The 20,016-nt window shown below is 46.3% G+C and overlaps 1 protein-coding gene across 1 annotated transcript in view; it reads right to left on the reverse strand.

Moving 5' to 3' along the window:
* Window positions 1-340: 340 nt before the first annotated feature.
* BCOR (BCL6 corepressor) overlaps window positions 341-20,016 on the reverse strand; it is a 58,736-nt gene continuing 39,060 nt past the window's right edge. The window contains 7 exon segments of the mRNA XM_039552246.1: window positions 341-1,473; window positions 2,675-2,825; window positions 3,038-3,115; window positions 4,253-4,398; window positions 11,201-11,367; window positions 17,259-17,528; window positions 17,850-18,178. Of these exon segments, the coding sequence (XP_039408180.1) occupies window positions 1,179-1,473; window positions 2,675-2,825; window positions 3,038-3,115; window positions 4,253-4,398; window positions 11,201-11,367; window positions 17,259-17,528; window positions 17,850-18,178 (1,436 nt within the window). The 3' untranslated portion in view covers window positions 341-1,178.

A 20,016-nucleotide genomic window follows, 5' to 3' on the forward strand; every position in this document is an offset into this window, starting at 1 on the left:
CTCTGCAGGCTTCATTGAAAAGAGAATTAGCCAATGGAAGTTATAAGGATGTCAAAGGAGGGAAAATGACCCAACCTATTCACAATTCTTTAGCAAAAAGGTGCAGAAGGTATTGTGAACACCATTTTTAAACCTCTGTCCCACCAAAAAGCCTGCCTGATGTTTTCTTGCAACATTGAATTTAGAAAGCCAATACAGATTGTATTGGCCCCGATTTCATCAGCTGCTTTGCCTGCACCTCTACCAGCCCTGCCCCACTTCAGAAACTACTCCCTCCTTTCATAAACACTAAAGAGATGAAGCTCATGTCACAACCAGGCATGGAGTTAATGGGAGCCACTTTAGCCTCTTCATTTCTCAACAGTTTTATTGCCTTTAAGAAAATTTTTGTAAAATATAAATACAAAGGCAGAAGATTTACTTACAAAGTTAAAACACAGATCTCAAACATGAACACACAATTCAGAAAATTTAGTTTATGTACAGTTTCAAGCAACTTCAACATATGTTAGTTTTTCAATATTTTACAAGGTACAGAAAAAATAGTTCAAAGTCTTCTTTAAATAAAGAGCATAAAATGTTTAAACATATATAAACAATCCGGTTTGATGTGTGAAAACTAAATTTCACAGCTTTTAAATTAGGATATAAAAGTTCTTACAATTAGTTGATGCGTATGGATATGGTTTAATTTATATTACAAACTATTGAATTATATTCAATAGTGCTTACCTGGCCAAAGCAGGTAATTCTGTAAACAAAAAAAATGAAAATAATATCACCAAGTGCCTTACCGAATTCTATCTCCCGAACAAGCCACACGACTTTGATCACATCACCTAGAAAAAGTATGTTCTGTGTAATCAGTGCTTTGTATGAAACAAAGTCAATGTGTGTGGGTGTGTTCTTTAAAAAAAAAATGTGTTCCGAGTAATAACAAACTTATCCCAAAGCCTGTGTGCATTTAAAGAAACATTATATAACAATTTTGTAAAAACTGATTGAATTTAAAAAAAAATTCTTCCAAAATCCATCCAACTGGAATTCAGATCTCTTATATAAAGGAAAGATATTTTCATATTTAATAGTGTCCTTTCTTTACAGAAACAATTTCATTTGAACACATATACATAAAGAAGTAACTGTATAGAGCACTGTACATTAAATGGCCTGAAGGTTCACCAGAGGATGTCGAAGGGAGGGTCCTCGTGCGGATGCAACCAGTGAAGCTCGGAGCCGAGCAGAGTCTTGAGCTCGCTTGTGAACTCTACCAAGTCCAACAGCTCTTTGCTCTCTGGGTTAAAGGCTTCAAGGTCCGTAGCACAAGAGAACAACTGGCTGAGGGAAGTCTGTTTGTAAAACTCTGCCTCCGTGATGGTGACGACTTCCAGGTTGGGGAAGTTGCAGCGGAAGATGCGAGATGACATTTTTAGCCTCTTCACCACGTCCGAGAGCAGAAGCCAGTTCCGTGGTCTGCAGAAAGGAGAAAGGAGAAAGAGGCTCCAATAACTAACATTAAGTCACAGAATTGCTCCAATAACTGACATTAAGTCACAGGATTCTTGACTCTTCCCCACACTGCTCTGTGTAAAACCCTCCCCGATCTCACAAATGACCCCTCTGAAATCAAGGCTGCTGCCCAGGGGTCAAATATAACAGATGAGCAGGTGTGTATGTATTTATTCAGAGTACTGCTGCCTGCAGCTTTGAGGAAGGAGGGATCCAGGCACACAGGGGCACTGGAACCTATAAAACGTGGGCTCCTCAGTGCCCATGTGGGCCAGTAGCCACCCCAACTCATACAGCTGAAGGTTAGCCCAGCTGAGCCCAACTTTCAATCTGCAAATTAGTAGATGACTTATAACCACAAAATTCAGCACCTCTGACTTCTAGAGATGCCAATATTAAATAGAAGTCAACAGTGAGTTGGTTTTTTGTCAGATAAACAACACAGTTTTTAAATTCAATCTTTGTAGCTGTCTACTTCAGGGAACGTAAGTTACATCCATCACACAAGTAACAAAATCATGCTAAAATCCACACTCCTGCATGATCAGTATTTAAAACCAGCTGTCATCAAAATCGGTGCAAATGGTGAACAACAGTTGTATACAAATCTAATTTATATCTTAAATATAATAGATAATAGAACTTTCCAGGTCTTTGCTTACTAGTAAGTATCATAGAATCTTCCCAAAGAAGCTTATTTGTTTATTCCAATTCAGAGCTTTAAACCAGTTTTGCAACAAAGTCTAGAAAAGCAGTAATGGTGTCCTTTTTTCATCCACAAAAGCATGTCCCCTCAGCAGCAGAACAGGAAAGCCCACAAAATACAATTAACACCTTACAAACATGATATCTAAATTTAAGTGCTAGAAGCACTTCTATTTTGGGAAGTTATAAACAAGATGCCTGTCTGGGATGAGGAAAGGGATTTGTGTTCAAATGTCACTTGTCCTGCTTCGGAATATGGCAGTAAAAACTCAGCCCTGACAAACCAGACCCTCTCACCTCCTATTAGTTTATTTCCAAAAAACCCCAGCAGCTAAAATATTGATCTATCATTTATGTTAAAAATGTATGTCTTGTGCTTTTCCCCACCATCACAAACTGCCACCAACCCCAAGCAGGACATCCCACATGTTTTTACCCCAAAACCTGTACTTGTTCTTACCCCTGAGAGAGACACACTTGAATGTTGTAACACGGTAAGGGAGGCTCATCCAAAAATTCAAATTCAAACACATCACTGAAGCCATCTTCATCTTCATCACCTGGGCCAGGAGGATTTGCCAAGACATCAAATCCAGATTCATCTTTTGGATCTAAATAAAATTGAATAAAGGTGCTAAGTCAGCAATGAAAAGACTGTTGCAGGTCTTGCTTTTTTTCTCAGTAACGTGATCTGTAAACAAAATCAGTTTGCTTCCTTCCTAGCTTCCTCCACCACAACAACAGAACAGCCCCCTCCACCCCCACGTGCCCCATGTTTTTAAAGTCTCTGCATACAAAGAAATAAAGGGCAACATTTGCTCACCGCACACAGAGCTGCCATAGAAATCCCAGTACAAACCAGGGTCATCAACACTTCGACCTTGCAGGTCAGTTAAATACTCTGGAGAGGAAAAAACAACAACAAAAACATACTGATGAGAACAAAAAGCTGGCAAGTTTAGCAGACCGTGCGTCACAGAGCCTCAATACGCGTCCTCCATACCTTCCATCAAAAAATCCCTCACCGTATTCCTGGCACGCATGCTACAAACAACAGCATATACACGCCATTCCCCCACATCAAATAATGACACACCGCATCAAAGGTCTAACAGGGACAGATCCAAGCTTCAGCTTCAGAAACTGAGAGCAGCATCTCATTTTTGTGAAGATCTCATTTTTTTGGCCTTCACATTTTACACCGGACACCAACTTGAGGGTGAAACTGTGGCCCCCAAATAAACTGATGAACAAGGTTTTTCCACACAGATATGTTCAGAAGGTGTAGTTCTCTTCTACAGATATAATTTGGGAGATTTACAAGCTGAATTGGTGAAAAGATACTGCGATTCAGGATGCTAGGAAGTCCAAGATGCTGGACTTTGTATCAGACTGGAGTCCTGATACACTTATGTGCCTTCTATACTGCACCCTTTAAACAGGTAAAACAGGTGAATACTTAAACTCATGGACTGTGAATGCTCAGAGGTAAGTTATTAGGGAATGTAAGTGTCTTCATCCAAAACTAAGAGGAAAAAAACCCCTAAAACCATGTTACAGCATGGACATGTTTAAAGACAAGAGCCTTTAATGTAGTTTTACAGTATTTCAGATATAAAACACAGCAGAACTGGCAAAACCAAAAATAGTCCAAGATAAAAAGCAAGACCATGGGAAAACATGAGTATGTTTAACAAACAGCTATTTGAATTGGCAAGGTTCTTGTTTTCACATTTCAAGCAGAAAACTGAAGGCACCGAAACAGCCCGCTGACCTCCTACCCACCTATCAAATCTGACAGTGGAATAATCCTTATGACTTATTAAGAGTTTCAATTAGAAGGAGCCCCCAAGCATGGCTGTACTTCCCACCTGCAGCCTCTGGGTTTTTGCAGGCACAGAGGGAGCTACTGCAGCCCACCCCACCCCATGGCTCCTTGGCATGAAGTCACCCCTGCCAGGAGGGTGGGACTTTTTGGGACAGGGAACAAGCCCCCATCTGCCAGGACCAGAAAGCCCTATGCAATGTGGGCACAGACCTGTGAGGAAGGTCTCCATGAGTTCACTGTGGGTCATTTTCACAATGGTCCTCCCAGAGTAGGTTGCAAGTGTTGGATCAGCACCATAGGACAGTAACAGGCGGACAATTTCCAAGTGGTCATTTTCGACCGCATCGTGGATTGGTCTGGTGTGAAGGAAAAGAAAAATCACCGTGTTACATTTTGACTCAACAGTATTATGCAAATGTTTTTGACAAGAAACTTCTGACTGTAGATCAAAGTTATTTATAGAATGTAACACTATTAATACAGCTGCCAATCATCTTATTGTCGGTTTTACTTGCACATCATCCCCTCCCCTCTTGTCTTCAGTCAGATTGCTCAGGGCAGGTATTTCTGTTACGTCTACTCCTTGCTGTACACATTTTCGAAGGACAGTAAAATAATTACACCGCTGTAACAGAAAGCAGGAGTTTGTGTGAAGCCTCACAAACATCATTTTGCTGCAAGTCACTCTACCGTTCCAAATCTCTGCCAATTTAACAGCGTGTTGTGGAGAAAGGCTCATTCAGCCTGCCTCTGGGCAAGCACGGAAATCAGTTACCCAAAGCTTCTAAATTACGTACACAGAAATAAGTTATGAAAATTTGCTAGGAATTAAACTTCCACGCAGAACATCCTCTTTAAACAATACTTGTGAATATATTTGCAGCACAATTCAACCCTTCTAATCAGAGAATAGAAAAACATGTTATTTTAAAGTGTAGTCCACCCAGAAATTAACGCATTTTATGCGGCATGAGCAATCTATACAAGCTCAGACATAGATTTTGTGAGCCTTCAGAAGGATTATTCATTAATACACAGCCCTGCAATTCCAGGTTTAGAATTCCTTATCACTAATTATAAATCGCATTAACTTTTTGCCTTTAAAATTGATTATACGTAACGGGGAGTTGTCTGGAAGTAGAACGTATTACCCTTCAGACTAATGAAGATGTGTTAAAATCCCATCTTTTCCTTAGACAGCAAGAGCAGGGAACTAAAAGCAGAGTCCAATGTGTGGACAGGGATCATGGCAGTCCAACTCAGCTCAACACTCCTCCTTTGGGCTGTCAATACTGCTACCCCCCAACAAGGCTTTCAAGCTCTCAGGAAGCTTGTATTTAAAGGCAAGGAAGGACTTTAACCGGGATCACACACTGCCTTCCCTGGAAAGCTTTCACAATGACGCTAAAAGGGGAAGTCATCTGGAAGCACAGCCAAGCAAACCTCTCCGCTCCATCTCCCCATCTGCCAAGCGACGCTCTGCTGACAACCGGGGCTTCAACTCTCTCCTGCCGAGAGGTCACATCCCACCACTCCTGCCTCACATGGCAATGTCCCCTCTATGTCACCACTGCTTTGGCGTGACCTGGCATCTACGTGAGCTCAGGACAGAGGAGGGGAGGATCCAAGCGGTCAGAAGACAACAGCATACCACTGTTTTCCCATCTATCACACCGCACTGCTGGTAGGAAGGGGAGGAGGGGGACTCTGGTAAGTCTCTAAAAGATGTTCCAGATATATTTACTCCAAGTACTTTCCAGTAGGCTGTGTGTGACTTAGGGTGACTAACACAGGCTACACGTGAAGGGTTCTTGCTTGCCCCCATCTTGCTGGAAAGCTGCATGTCATACTGGTTTTGACATGTAAACAAGAGACTGACATGAGGAGGTGTACTTGGGGACTTGCTGGCTTGTTCCCTATGGAAAGAGGGCTTATCCCATGCTGCCTGCCTCCTATACACCCCATGCCAGCAACAGTGAAGAAGCAGGTGATCCTCGAGCTGCTGAGCACAGTCCTCAGTCCAGCTTGTGCCAACCCTCAGACCCTTGGCAGCAGAGAGCACAACACGTGGACGCCTTCAAATCCCAACATATCACTCTTCAGAAAGCCACCTTCACATTTTAAGACCAGAGAGGTCCATGAGGATCACTTGCAAAGGGTCAGGATATCCCTTTCTCAGTTTCTGAGGGAATGTCTCTAACATAACACTGAAACTGATGCCTTTGACACAGACAGTGCTGGAGGAGCCAGCATTCCCAGGATGCCCTGCAAGTCTCACCTTCCCACCTCCACCTACTGACTCAGTGCTTCCCCACAGGGGAAGCATCACATCCAGGATCTGGTCAGTGCTGTATCACAGTGTCACATCCCAGGTGACACCAAGCAGGAGGCAACAAATAACAGAGGTGCCGACACAGAGGATGCAGAAGTATCGGGTGTTCCTTGCTGTCAGCAAGCATCTGAGGCCTGAGCTGCTGGGTCACGGCACTCTGAGCAGCTACAGCAGCAAAGGTCAGCCTTGCTGCAAAACCTCCTGTCCTCCACTGGGCACGAAGCATCCCTGGCTGAAAGTCTGGCAACAGGCACCGGGAGCAGATGAGAGTTACGGCTGTTGCCAAGTGCTGGGAATGCCCTTTCTCCCCCACTCCCTCGCTTTACTGGAGTCTTTAATTTTGAACTCTTTTTAAATTTTATTTCAGAATTACAATTTTCTGGTTCTGGGAGGGGGTTGAGGAGTGTTGTGGGATTACTGGTTTGTGGGTTTTCTTGTTTGCATTTGGGTTTTATTTTAAACTGACTTACCTAAGTGGCTTTTGAAGCAGTAATGAATTCAAGATGATCCCTTAACTTATTAAAAACAGCATCTAAATCACCGCCCAGTGTTTCAATTGATTTAACGACACTCAGACGAGTTTATTAAAGGGTGCCTGGGCATTTCCCAGGAAGGAAAAATTGCAGCACATGGGCTGTAACCCTGTGATGGAACCTCCTTCTCCCTTTTTACAGGTCACCAAGCCCAACGCGGTGCTGCAGACAGAGGCAGCAGGGAAGGCAGACCCAGATTCGTCATCTAAGAGTACACAGGGAGGCTGCCCGGGCATGAGAGGGGAATTTATAGAGGCATGGGGAAGGAAAGGCGTGTAAAGCAGTGCGGAAGAAGGAAGAACAATAAATAGAAGGAAGGAAAGAAAACACTGGCAGGGAGGGGGGGGGAAAGGAGATTCCCCATAGATAAGTTAAGGGAGAAAAGGCCAAAACAGAGCACTGACAGACTCTTTTACTGGCTAGAACAGCTTCTTGGCAAGCTCAAGAGCGGGACCATGCAAAGGCACAGCTATTCGTTTGCTTCTCCCAGCAGGGCCAGCAGAGGAGGGAGTATTCTTCGGTCTTGGCAGAGTTTAACCATCCTCTTTGTAGGATGCAAAAGCAACTACTGGAATAGGCAACTTTTTCAGAAGTGGGGGAAAAAAAGATCCCTGGGAGTCCTCTCCTGGGCTGCTTTGCCCATACAATCTCTTCTGCCCTGAGCTTCGTGGAAATAAACACTCTCTATCCCTAACGGTATAGTTAACGTAGCACAGCTCGTTTCTAAAACAAACCCTTCAAAAGGCCCCAGAAGGATCTGGGGACATTCAAGAGCTGCAATATCCTACGAAAGACACACATCTCAACCCTCTCTTGTGTACTGTCGAATTCTTCCTACTATTTTTACCACCACTAGAGTTAGGAAAACATTTCACTAGGGGTTTATCATTCCACCACCAAAATTATAAACTATTTAGACCAGTCAGGGTTTGCTCTCAGCCTTCCAGGCACCACCAGAATTCTCCTCGCTGCAGTAAGAGGTCCTGTAACTCGCCGAGCAATGCCATATTTTGGCGTTGTGTTTTTGTTTCCACCCGCTCCGTTACGCAAGGCTGCCCCACGGAAGAGGCACGGCACGAGTTGCAGGAGGGCAGCTACGCAGGCTGACTCTTCTTTAACGCAATTAGCTGCTGGAAGGTATGGCTCTGCCAAGACCAGCTGAAAGGACACAGGAAGAGAGCCATCTTGGCATGGTCCTCGCAGGGAAAAAAATAAAAAAGGCTGAGCTCATCAGCTGCCAGCGGGAAGGATACAGCAAAACTGGCTGCGGAGAGAGAATCCAGCGAGCGAACTCTGAAGCAACGTGAAGCCCTCGCTAATAGGCAGGGGACGCCTGTATTTCTGGCATGTGGCTTTGTTTCTATAGTGGCACGGGTTCAGCTAAGGCATGCTGCAGAGGTAAGAGGAGAGGAACAGCAAGATGAGGCCAAACAGACGCGGCAAACAGCCTTGCTCATGTCAGTTCGAACACCCCTTGTCGAGCTACTGCACTTTCTGGGGTCCTGTCAGGGAAGGGAAGCTCTCACCTCTTAAGCACGGTCTATTATTATTTATAGGTAAGACGATTAAGAGCCCTCAGTGACTGCAGCACCTCGGAGACAGGTCTTAAAGATCTCCGGGTTCTACAATAATCTTTGATTAGGCACTAATTGAGCAGCAGAGTGCTTGTGTATTCAGGGTCTGCAGGCACTGCATGCGGTCTATCAGCACAGAGTTTAAGGGGAAAAACATCCAAGACCTACCACATTTAGCCTGGCCAGATGTGCTGTGAATAGGGCAGAGAGGGACATCCTGTGCCGAGGTGCGGTGAAGAGAAGGGCTGCACCATTCCCAAATGCTGTCACCTCCTTGCCCCTACACCACAGTCTGGCGCTTTGTTTGATTCTGACTTCACCGAGATTCCTGATACTATCAGGAACCAGAGGCTGAACGCGTGCCTCATCCCAAAACACACACATGCAAAGCCAGCACCCTGATCAGAGGACCCGCAGCACTTCAGACAGGACTGAGAGATGCACAGAACTTCCCTGCATCCTTCACACTCACGTGGACATCCTGTACAGACCAAAGCCATATCCTCACCTGCCACAACTTTTCAGAGTGTCCTCCAAAAAAGCTGACGGCAGAGGCACCAAATAAGAGCGCCCAAAGCTTCAGGTGACCCCTCACTGCCACAGCTGCACTAACACAGCACACGCAGTTGCATCACAGTTACATCACCCCTGTGCGCTGCTTGACACTAACTGAACAGAACTACACACACCCACTGTCACCGTCTGCAGCTTGAGAGCTTCCACAGCACGACCAAAAGTACCTCTGGATAGGTGAGGTGGCAGAGGGGAAAACAAAAAGCATATTAAGTGTCATTTAAAGAGCAGGGGAGGAGGACAAGTCTTTATGGTGCGTTATTTTGGGTTTTGTTTTGGGGTTTTTTTGTTGTTCTGTTTAAGACTTTTTTGTATTTCTAAGCGTTGAACATGTTCAGGAATTTAATTTTAAAACCAACACAGCTGAGGAAGACTGACACATCTTTCCTCCTAAAAGTTAAAGGAGAAAAACTTCCAAGAGAGAAATGGGACTTGTCTTATGAATGTCCTGTTTTACTCTACAGAGACAGAGAAGTCTGGTTCCACCAAAAGGCAGTGCATTACACAGACCCAAAGTTCCTTACAGAAGCTTCTGCTCTCTCTCCTGCCCAACTCAGACCATGTTTCCTCTGCATATTAGTTGTGTTTTGGATTCTTGCTGTCTGTTGGGCAGCTTTCCAAATGAAAAGTAAGTCTGCCCTCAGAAAAGAGAGGCTACAGCACGCTGAGTTCTGACATTATCATCTATGATCAGATCATCATTATGTTCATTTCTAAAATCCATTTTCCCCAAAACAACTTTTCAGGGTACATTGGCCAAGTTTCTTTCTTGAAAATCAGCTCCGTCTGTGACTAGAAATCAAAGGTGGACTCTGAACTGGCGGGTGATTAAGACCGATCAGACACTTCCCGGGGATAATTTTCTATATAGGTTATTCCAGCAAGTGAGACAAAAATAATTTAGGATTCTTTTTACGGCAACTCGCTGCTGTTGGCACAGGTCACGTATTAAAGCTGAAGGCAGCAGAAAATGCGAGGCTGTTTGGCAGCCTGGAGAGCTCAGAACTCTTACAAAGAAGTGGGCGACAGAGGAGGAATCTGACAATCCAGTCAGGGTTTTAATGTTTCTCCAAAAAGCTTTCCTTTGGGCTGTAATGAGCTGGTGATGGGCCGGTAACAATGGACCATCATGAACTTTTAATGGACCATCCTAACCAGCTCTCTTTTTGTTTTCATGACTCCTCCCTTCCCAAGTTAATAAATAAAGAGCTTAAAAACAAAAGAAGCAGGCTCTTAGTTACGCTAATTTTACCTCCCTGGCTATTTGGATGGTGATAGGGAAGGCGATAAACCATTTAAGATAACAAGCTGCAGGAGATTGGCAGAATACAAAGAGACCTGTCCCCAAAATGCATAGACTGAATAATGCTCTGCATATGCTCAGGACAAGTTACCCCAAGGTCAGCCTCGCAGAGGTGGTCAAAGAGGTGCTTTAGGAGATACACAAGAAGCTTAAAAACAGATCCGGAGCAGCATTTTTTTTCTCCACAAAGCAAAAAAAAGAAAAGCTCGCTATCTATTCTGACAGCACAGGAACTAAGCACCCCTACTAATCTGTGAAGGAAACTGAAAAAAAAAAAAAAAAAGGCTAATTCGGGATTAAAAAAAGAAAAGAGAAAAAGTAAATCCAAAATATCAAAGGAGCAGATAGTTTAACAGTTCAGCAAACAACATTTTTATACAGCATATACAGGGCTCGCACACCCGATCGCCACAAAAGCCTGAAGTGCTCTCAAAAGTAACCCTGCTAACAAGGCAAACTCCACTCTTTTGGCACAACTCAAAGGACCTGGAGGGCACATGAGCAGGACTGCAGCTCAAGTATCACTCCTTCCTGCCCTGCAGCTGGCAATTCCACTAACTAACAAAAAACAACCAAAGCACAACTTATTAAAATTCCCAGAAGAAAAAAAGAAATTACCCTGAACCCGAGTCACAACAGAAGCGTGTCCCCACTGCTTTATTAACCGGAGAGCAGAGGAGGTCACCGAGTCCTGCACGCCCCTGCCCAAGGAGCAGCAGTAAGGCAGCGCTACCTGCTTTGAGCGTCAGAGGGTGGGATGGGGGGACAAGGGGAGGATAAAGGAGAGGCACAGAGGGAAAGGAGGTAGTGATGAGCCGCGGGTGGGCCAGGGGTGCTGCTAACCTGGTTCCATCCTGAGCACTGCAGTTCACGTCCGCGCCGTACTCGAGGAGGTGCCGCACGATGCTCAGCCAGCCTCTGGCACAGGCCTCGTGCAGGGCACAGTAACCCGCGTTGTCACGATGATTCACATCACACGCCTTGTTTTCCAAACAATACAGAACCACTTCCTGGAAACAGGAGGGAAGACAGATGAACATCGAGTTATTTCTTGCTGTGTAAATGGCGCAGATTTCTCTGCTCGAAGGAAAAGGGGGGGGGGGGGAAGGGGACAAAAACACAAAACCCGTATGATATGCTAAGTTACCCTCTACGAGATGGGCCAGTCAAAAGGAAAATAAAAGGGAGCTGTTGACAGTCCTGTCTGTTCAGGAGACAGCAGAGACCACGACTTCCCTGGGCAGACTAATTTGGGCAAAGTGACATCGAGAGCTCCATGACCCACAGAACCCTGTAACCCTCAACATCAGGAACTGTCACAGAGGGAGAATGTGAAAATTTCAGACAACACTCATGATGTTCCACTTCTGAAGACTTCCACACATAAAGCTAGAGGGAAGGTTGTTACTCTTACATCTGCATTTTTAGCAGAAAATTCTGCGAGTGTAACAGCAGCACAGCCGACATCAGTTTGATTTTAAAAAGTGCATGACCCGAAACATTTAAGACACACAAAGGATGGTTTGCTATTAGCAAACAAAAACCAGCCCGGCTCTATCGAGATGAGGGAAATCCCATTTTCACCCACCCCGGTTTTCTGCATGCAGAACTAAAGCCAGGCGCCAGGTTCCAATAACGAGCCCGGCGCCGCAGGAAGCCATGTGAATTTAACACAATTCATCTTGCAGTCAAATACACCACGCTCCAGAGCCTGGGCCAGACTCAGCTCTGCACTGCCATGCAGCCTTGGAACAATGACTGCTCCATCACTCAACCAAAAATTTAGGATGGTGCGAGTCTTCCTCGACTTGTGTTGGATGCAAAAGAAAGCAAAAAAAAAAAAAAAACCAAAACACATTTCTAAGAGATGTTGAATGCATAAAACAGCCCCCACGTTCCCAGATTAGTGGTAAACCATTCATTTTGTATTTGAGTGACATCCTTGCAAAGCCAGATACGGCACAGAGGGGGCGAGTGCTTGTTTTGCCAAAACAAGAGAATAAAACGGAATTGTTGGGCGCAATGCATTTGTTCTTCCCGTTTCAAAATAAACCGGAAAGCCCGCAATAATCTGTGCTCTGGGCACACCTGACTCGAGAGCCGGTATCCAGGATACAGCATGAAGCTGCTCTTTTAGCAGGCCCTCACTAACCAGGCTAGAGCTGGGAGCTAATGAGCTGCCTGTCCCAGGCTCCAGAGCACCCCCTCCACCTGCCACGAGGGATGCACCCACCTACCCCTGATGCACCCCCCCGGTTTAACCCGGGACCCCCACAGTCCCACCTCTCACCAGACAGGGGCTCTGAATGCTCCTACTAATCAGCCCAAAGGCCAGAAATCAGTCCAGAACGGATGCTCTTTACCCTGCACATGCTCGAGCCCATAAGAAAGGGCTGTGCAAATTATACTCCGGAGGTATGAATTTTCCTTCAAAACCAGACCACCCTGCCAGGCAAATTAGCAGATGGATATAGGTAGCAGAAGCAGCTGCTGTATTCAGCTCCACTTTTAGCATGCAGTCACCATTTAAAATAGATTTTGCAACTCAAAATAAAAGATGTTTCATCTATTTTTGTAGAAAGGAAAGGCTCATCCTAGGGTGAAATACCTACTACTGGACAAAAAAGCTAATTTTGTCGGGCAATTCTGTGTTAAGAGGCTATAAGAAGAATGTCATTAACCACAAAATGTAACCATAAAGACCATAAAACTCTACATTGTTAATTAATTAAATGCCTCATTAACTTTTTTTAACATGATTTATTCAATTTACAAAAAAATTAGCCATCACTGCCGAATACAGGAACATGTGGTGCCACAAACACACTTTTGGTTTCACAAGCATTTCTCACTAAGGTTCGGGGAAGGCTGTGAGAGTTGCCACAGGGCACTTTAATGTCTGTTCAGGTCCTCTATTTAAACCAGCAATCTGAAAATCACTCGCAGTTAATCCAAAGAGTCAAACCAGAACATAACTGGACACTTCCACCTCTTGCTGCTTGCAACGCCAAAATGTGCACATATGCATGATCCATCCTCATATGCAAGGAGCTGCCCTTCTTAGGTACTCCTTTACCAGGGGAAGAGGTCTGCATCCCCCATGCTCCAAGAAGCACTGTTCCTCCCACACCCAACCTGGAAATGCCCTTGGGTGAGGCATTATATGCTGAGCCTTAACAGTTCCCCCAGCATCACAACAAACCCCAGAAGCGTTGCCCATTGCTGGGCAGGATGCAGGAACGCTAGGGGAGCTGTGCAAGGGCAGGATGATGCTCTGGAGCTCCTGCTCCTGTGACAGTGACACTGGGAACTCCCCGTGCCTGGATAAGCTCTGCCTTCACGTGTGTTTAAACACCCTACCACACACTCCACTAATTTCACTGCCTTCCCAGGAAGGATTTAATACCAAACTGATGAGAGAACTTTCCAAGTCCACTGTCCACTGGTTTCACCCCAGCCAGCAGCCAAGCCCCAGGCATCCACTCACTCACTCCCCCACCAGCAGGACCAGGGAGAGAATTGGAAGGATAAAAGGTGGAAAACTCATGGGCTGAGATAAAGACAGTTTAATAGGGAAAGCAAAAGCCTTGCAGACAAGCAAAGCAAAACAAGCAATTCATTCACTGCTTCCCATGGCTGGGCAGGTGTTTGGCCACCTCCAGGAGAGCAGGGCTCCATCACGTGTATCAGTGACTTGGGCAGACAAACACCATCACTCCAAACATCCCCTCTTTCCTCCCCCAACTTTATACACTGATCCAGGATGTCACATGGTCTGGAATATCCCTTTGGCCAGTTTGGGTCACCCATCCTGGCTGTGTCTCCTCCCAACCTCCCATGCACACCATGTGTACATGCCACACCAGTGTGGCAGTAGGACAAGCAGGAAAGGCCTTGGCTCTGTGTAAGCCCTGCTCAGCAATAACAAAAACATCCCTATATTATCATCACTGTCTTCAGCACAAATCCAAAACACTGCCCCATACCAGCCACTGGGAAGAAAATTAATCCTACCCCAGCCAAAACCAGCACATCCAGACACACACGAAAAAGCAACACGAGGCACAAAGACAGCCAGTGTTTCCTCTCATGTCAAATTCATTACACAAGCTTTTTGTAATTTTTTTTCCCAAAAAGACTCTACGCTCCCTGTAATTCCCACTTCACAAAAAGTAAATTACAGTTTTAAGACTACCATTATCTCAAGTCATTTGTTTTAAATGGGGGAAACAGAACGGATTCAAGAGTGTCCATACCCTGAGATGGGTTGGTAACATCCTGCTGAAGCATGGCCCGGTGCAGAAACCTAGGAAGGAAAAGGCAAAGCTTCCCACCAGCTTCATCAGGGATTTCCAGGGCCAAAGACCATTTGCTGCACTGTCTTTAAGTAGCCTTGGTGGCTGCAGCCCTGCAATTTATCTGACCAGACACAAGCCATGCTTGTCCTTCGGCATTTCACACTCGCGTCAGCTTTACACACCGAATCATATCCGCTTGTGTCCTGCTTGTGTCCTGCTTCCTACGATGCAAATCTGCACTGTGGGACTGAGAGAAGGACAGAAGCTCATGGCCTCGCAGCATTTGGGCTCCCCACGGGTCCCGGAGTGATACGCACAGCTTGCCAGCACCTCTGCGTGCTGAAGGGTTTGGAGTGGGATCTCTGCACAGCCTCAGGGCATCCCTGCTGCAAAGGCAGGCAGGCTGCCAAGGGCAGGCACGAGCTCATCCGGTCTCAGGGCAATACAGCATTCCTGCCAGGGCTCAGTGGTGCCCTGCGGTGCCAGCCACTTCCAGCTCCGAGTCCTGAATCAGCACTCGGCTCCCTCTGGGAGCTGTGGCCCTGATGATGCAAACTCGTCTGCCTCTCCTGCCACCCAGCTGGTGAAGGGCCGCCAGGCTGCCCTCAGGCTGCCATCACAGCAGCCAAGGGAAGCCCCCATGTGCCCCCAGAGGTTGCTGCCCTGCTAACAGGGGTGGAAGAAAACTGACCTGTGTACTTGCCACAGGTCACTGACCAGCATATTACCTCAACTCATGCAGGTTTTTCTTTTTTTTTTTTTAATAGAGGAATTACTGACTTCTTGGACATTCTCTCTCTTTCTGCAGACAGAAGAAATTCAGCTTTCTACCAACTGCAGTAGTCTCGTCGCTAGCAAGAAAAACCCCTCAGCTATGGAGCTTCCATGGATGATTAAACTATCACAGCTCACCATGGGCCAAACAGCTCCAACAGGGTGGCACAGTCACCCCCACTCTGAACCTTGAAAGACATGGACAACATCAGATTCTGGCAGCAGTCTGGGTGCATGGACTGGGCTCTTTCCCTGCCCCACGCTCCTCCAGCAACAGAACTGACTGCTGCACAGTCAACACCACCCAAACAATCAAATCAAATGGGCTGAATATTTAAGCCTATTAAAAGCATGGTGTTCGCTTGAACTTTTGTGTGAATTCAAGTCAGAAAATCAAAATCCTCAACCAGCTGATACTGGAAAGGCGTGGTGGCACACAATGTTACCTACACCTTGGTGATCCTGGGTATCCCCACCTTCCTGCAACCAGGCAATGCAGCAGAGAGCTCCTGCTATCAAAGCAAATGGAGAGCCCTGGGTCCCTGCTTGAACAAGATGTCAGCCCATCATTAAGTTCGGGAGCTGCTCCCATTGAGCAGAGGTGGCAGGCACAGAAAGCCAAGTAACAACAGCCTCACCCTGACAGACCCCATGCAGGAAGAAAATACGCACCGATAGTTTGGAGCACATCCTACAACACATTTTGATTTTGAACCCACAGAAAATAAAACCATTTAAACTATGGAGAATCCCATAGCAATGTTGTAACAACCACTTCTCCCAGCTAGAGCTGAAGTGCCCTGAGTTAGAATAAGCTTTTGTCTAGGGTAAACGAGACCTTTCCAATAAACCCTGCCTTCCAGAGCTGGACAAGGCCTTGCTCCACAGAAAGCTCTCTCCAGCTATACAAAGGGCATTTCAAGGTTTCAGCAAATCCCCAAGGCTGGGCAGGCCCCACCTGGACCTGGGCTGATGCCACCTTCCCACGTGGGGCTCAAGCCCAGCTCCATGGTCCAAGCAGCCCTCTCACCAGCACAGCAAACCCAGCAGCCATGCCAAGGGCAGCAGTCACTCTCTGCAATGAAACACCTCTGCACCAGATCTGAAATCGAGCAACAATGGTGCTCATACCTACATGCCCATATTTCCCCAATAAAAGCGTGCTTCAAAACAGCAGAGCTAAGGGATTCATCGGTTTCTGATTTTTGTAGCAACAGGGGGTCCCTTTCATTAGACAACATTGTTCCAGCTATACCAAGCAGCTCCAGACGCTGAGTATAAAGCATGCAGAGTGCTCCTATGATGCGTCTGATCATGCAAGAGGACACTCCAAGCGCTACATCCTGTGTCACATACCAGATACTCCTTGGAGAGAACAAAAAATAAAACCCTTCTCCTAAACTACACGCTCTTCACGAACAATAAAAGCAGAAAACATACAGCTCATTAAAGATCACCATAAAGATTACTTGGGGGGAAAAAAAAATAAATAAAAGACATTTGTTCTGTTTGCAGATGGTTTATATTTAAAGGGAAGTGAGGGTTACCAATAAAACTTCACCCTTTGCTCATTCCCACGGGATGCTGCTCACCCTGCATCCCTGCCAGCTGACCCAGCAGCAGTGGGGTGTCATTCCCACAGCAACCTGCCTCCAAACCCCACACGCCAGGGAAGGGAAAGCAGCAGGGCAACGGGGACTACAAGTTTCGACGACCCAATTGAAAGCAGCTACTTCACAGAATTTCCATCTACAAAACCAGGAAAAGGATTTTAACTTTTGAAATATTAAAAAAACCCATCCTCCCGCAGGGCGCCGAGGGAGCCTTACCTCATAGCCCAGGCGTGCCGCCCGCTGCAGCAGCGTCTCCCCCGCGTTCTTGTTGACGATCAGGCGCCGCGCTTCGGGCGGCATCGGCCGGCTCGGGGTGGTCTCCTGCGGGGGGCTGGCGATGGGCAGCTGCACGGGCGGCGGGGCGGGGAGCAGCGAGGGCGTCTGCGGCAGGCGCTCGTACGGCTTCTGCTCGTACGGCTTGGCCGGCGAGGAGTCGCAGTCTGAAGTCGGCTCCGGTCGCTTCCTGACTTTCCTCGTCACCGTTACCTGTCAAAACCATTATGGTGGGGGGCTCTTAATCTCTGTTTGCACGGTACAGTGATGGGACTGTGTTTTGTCAGCAAGGAATTACACCTTTCTACTCGTGTTTGATTTTTTAAGAAAGACCTGCTACAGCTTTTAAACACAAGATGCTTCACCCCTGCAACAACTAAGGTTAAGAAAAGCAAACACAAAATGTGCAAAGCATCCACAGACGAATCTGAACGCAATGCCCGCTACCCTGCATGCACGACAGCGCGCTGGTTTTAAGCAAGCTGGCTCTGCCTTCTCAGAGGCCGGTGGACAATTAAGTCTAAATAAAGATACCTTATCTTCAGCATTTTCGATATCTGTGGTGTCATCCCCTGTCAGAGATGACCTCCTTCTCCTCTCCTGCAGTGCCAAGTGTTTTGTTTTACACTGACGTTTCCCTGATGGCTTCTCACACTCGCTGTATTTCGGCAGCAGAGATGCATGTTGGAAATCCTCCTCTTCGTCTGTGTACAGCCCATCTGTCTTCCGGCTTTCTTTAATTTTCTGCTGTTTGGCAGCCAACCTCGAGGCTGGAGTACAGCTTGGCTGAGCCTGCCTTTTGCTGTTTGCATTGGTGGATGAAAGGCTCTTCATGTGCGGAGACACCGGGAATACGGGCAAGCCTAAATGGGAAGGAAAGGCATTACACATCGCATGGTGCGTTAAAAGGAAAATGCATTGCTAGCACTTAACACAAGCTCCTCGACTGCTTAAGAGATCTACAATTACATTTTCAAATCATTAATATTTTAAGCGTTCCACATCCAAACTGTAAATAGCATCTCGCCCGTTGATGCTACACTAACAGTTATCGGGCTCTAATAAAAATCCCTGAATGAAATGCCCCGCGCAGGTGCCGGGCAGCGCCAGGGCCGTAGGGATGCGTGCCAGGCCAGCTTGGCAGTGCCACAGCCCGGCCACCACGGGCGGAGTGGAACCACTGCAGCACCGCCCCACTGGGGAAAAAACTCGCCTCCTTACCTGGGACTGGACTGCCTGATCTGAAAGGGAACCAACTCCTCCAGCAGCCTGGGCCCAGCCCGGGTTGTCTCAGTGGGGTTTAAGGGCAGACACAAGGATGGCAAGGGAAGAGGGAACAGGAAGAGAGGTGGGAGCATGGATCAGATTTTAATGGGACAGCACAGGTGAGGACACTGAGCTTAGCCCCAGGATGGCCGTAAGACAGGGAACATCTCCTCGGCAGCATTCTGACTTCAAAAACAATCCAAGAGAAGAAAGACTACTCAAGGAGCCATCCTTGAGAAACCCTGTGCAAGCTCTCTATCAGAAAACACAGGGATTTTGCAAGAAAAGCAATCAGATGGTTTTTTCCCCCCAGAACTCCATCCAGAAGTGAGTCTCTCTGGGACATTGGGACAGTAAGGCCAGTGCTCTGCTGCCTGTGGCAGGATACTGGTAGGGCTGGGTTTTCTCTGGGGGTTAGCTCCAGCAAGCTGGATCCCACAATCTGGGCCACATGCAAAAAGCATGGTTAGTTTTGGGGTTTTTTTCAGAGTGCAAGCAGGCTTACAACAAAACGACGACAGGAAAGTTGACTTTTTATAGTCTGAATTTCCCTTGGGAAGAGAATTGAGGTGACCTCAGAACCAACTCCTCTGCAGAAAAATTAAAGGTTTCTGGAAAGGAAGGGACACTTCAGCCAAACAGTACCACACCACCAAGGGAAAGCGTGGAAAAAACCCTGAGAACTTGGAAGAGGCTCCCTTGCTCCAAGAAGTCTCTTAAGTGATGCTACTTTCAGAACACAAGAGATGGCAGGAGCAAATAAGCAGGTGCTCAGAGGAGAGACGCCCTTACTTAAAGAGATTTGGTCTGGAACTAGTCAGTAAAAAAGAAAATAAAATCTAGAATCCTCCTGGTGGGCAGTTTCACACTTTAGTCTTCCTTTAAATAGATCTGTGAAAGCAACTCACAGAAGGCTTTCTAGATTAAGGATGAAAACAGAAATCCCTCAGTTCTTTTGAGCCACTTTCTAGAAAAAGATGCATACCACGGCTTGCCAAGCAGATGTCAGGGAATTTATGGGACACATGATGTGCAGATTGTTCAGCAAAAATCATGTAAGTTTTTCAGGCTTTGCAACACTGAAGGAAGGCACCTAGTCATAGGCTGAGCCTATGGATGCAAGGCTGTCTTTCCAACTCTGTAGACAGCACAAATTAAGGAGTGTTTAATTCTCATGTTCCCAACTAACCTAATTGAGTAACGTGAAAAGCACAATTCCAATGCAGAAGCACCATCATTACCTACTTAATCACTTACTAAAAAAAAAAACATGGAAAAGATGCAATGCAGCAGTGAGGAGCTCTGGTGAGTGCAAAAAGAACCAACTGCTGCATGCAGAAAAACTACAATAGAATGAAAAACTCACAGGTCTGGCAAAGGACAGGAATACTGAAAGGATGGAGGAAAAAAAAAAAAAAACACAGGAAGCTTATCT

Source organism: Corvus cornix, chromosome 1, assembly GCF_000738735.6.
Source record: "Corvus cornix cornix isolate S_Up_H32 chromosome 1, ASM73873v5, whole genome shotgun sequence".
NCBI classification, from domain to species: domain Eukaryota; kingdom Metazoa; phylum Chordata; class Aves; order Passeriformes; family Corvidae; genus Corvus; species Corvus cornix.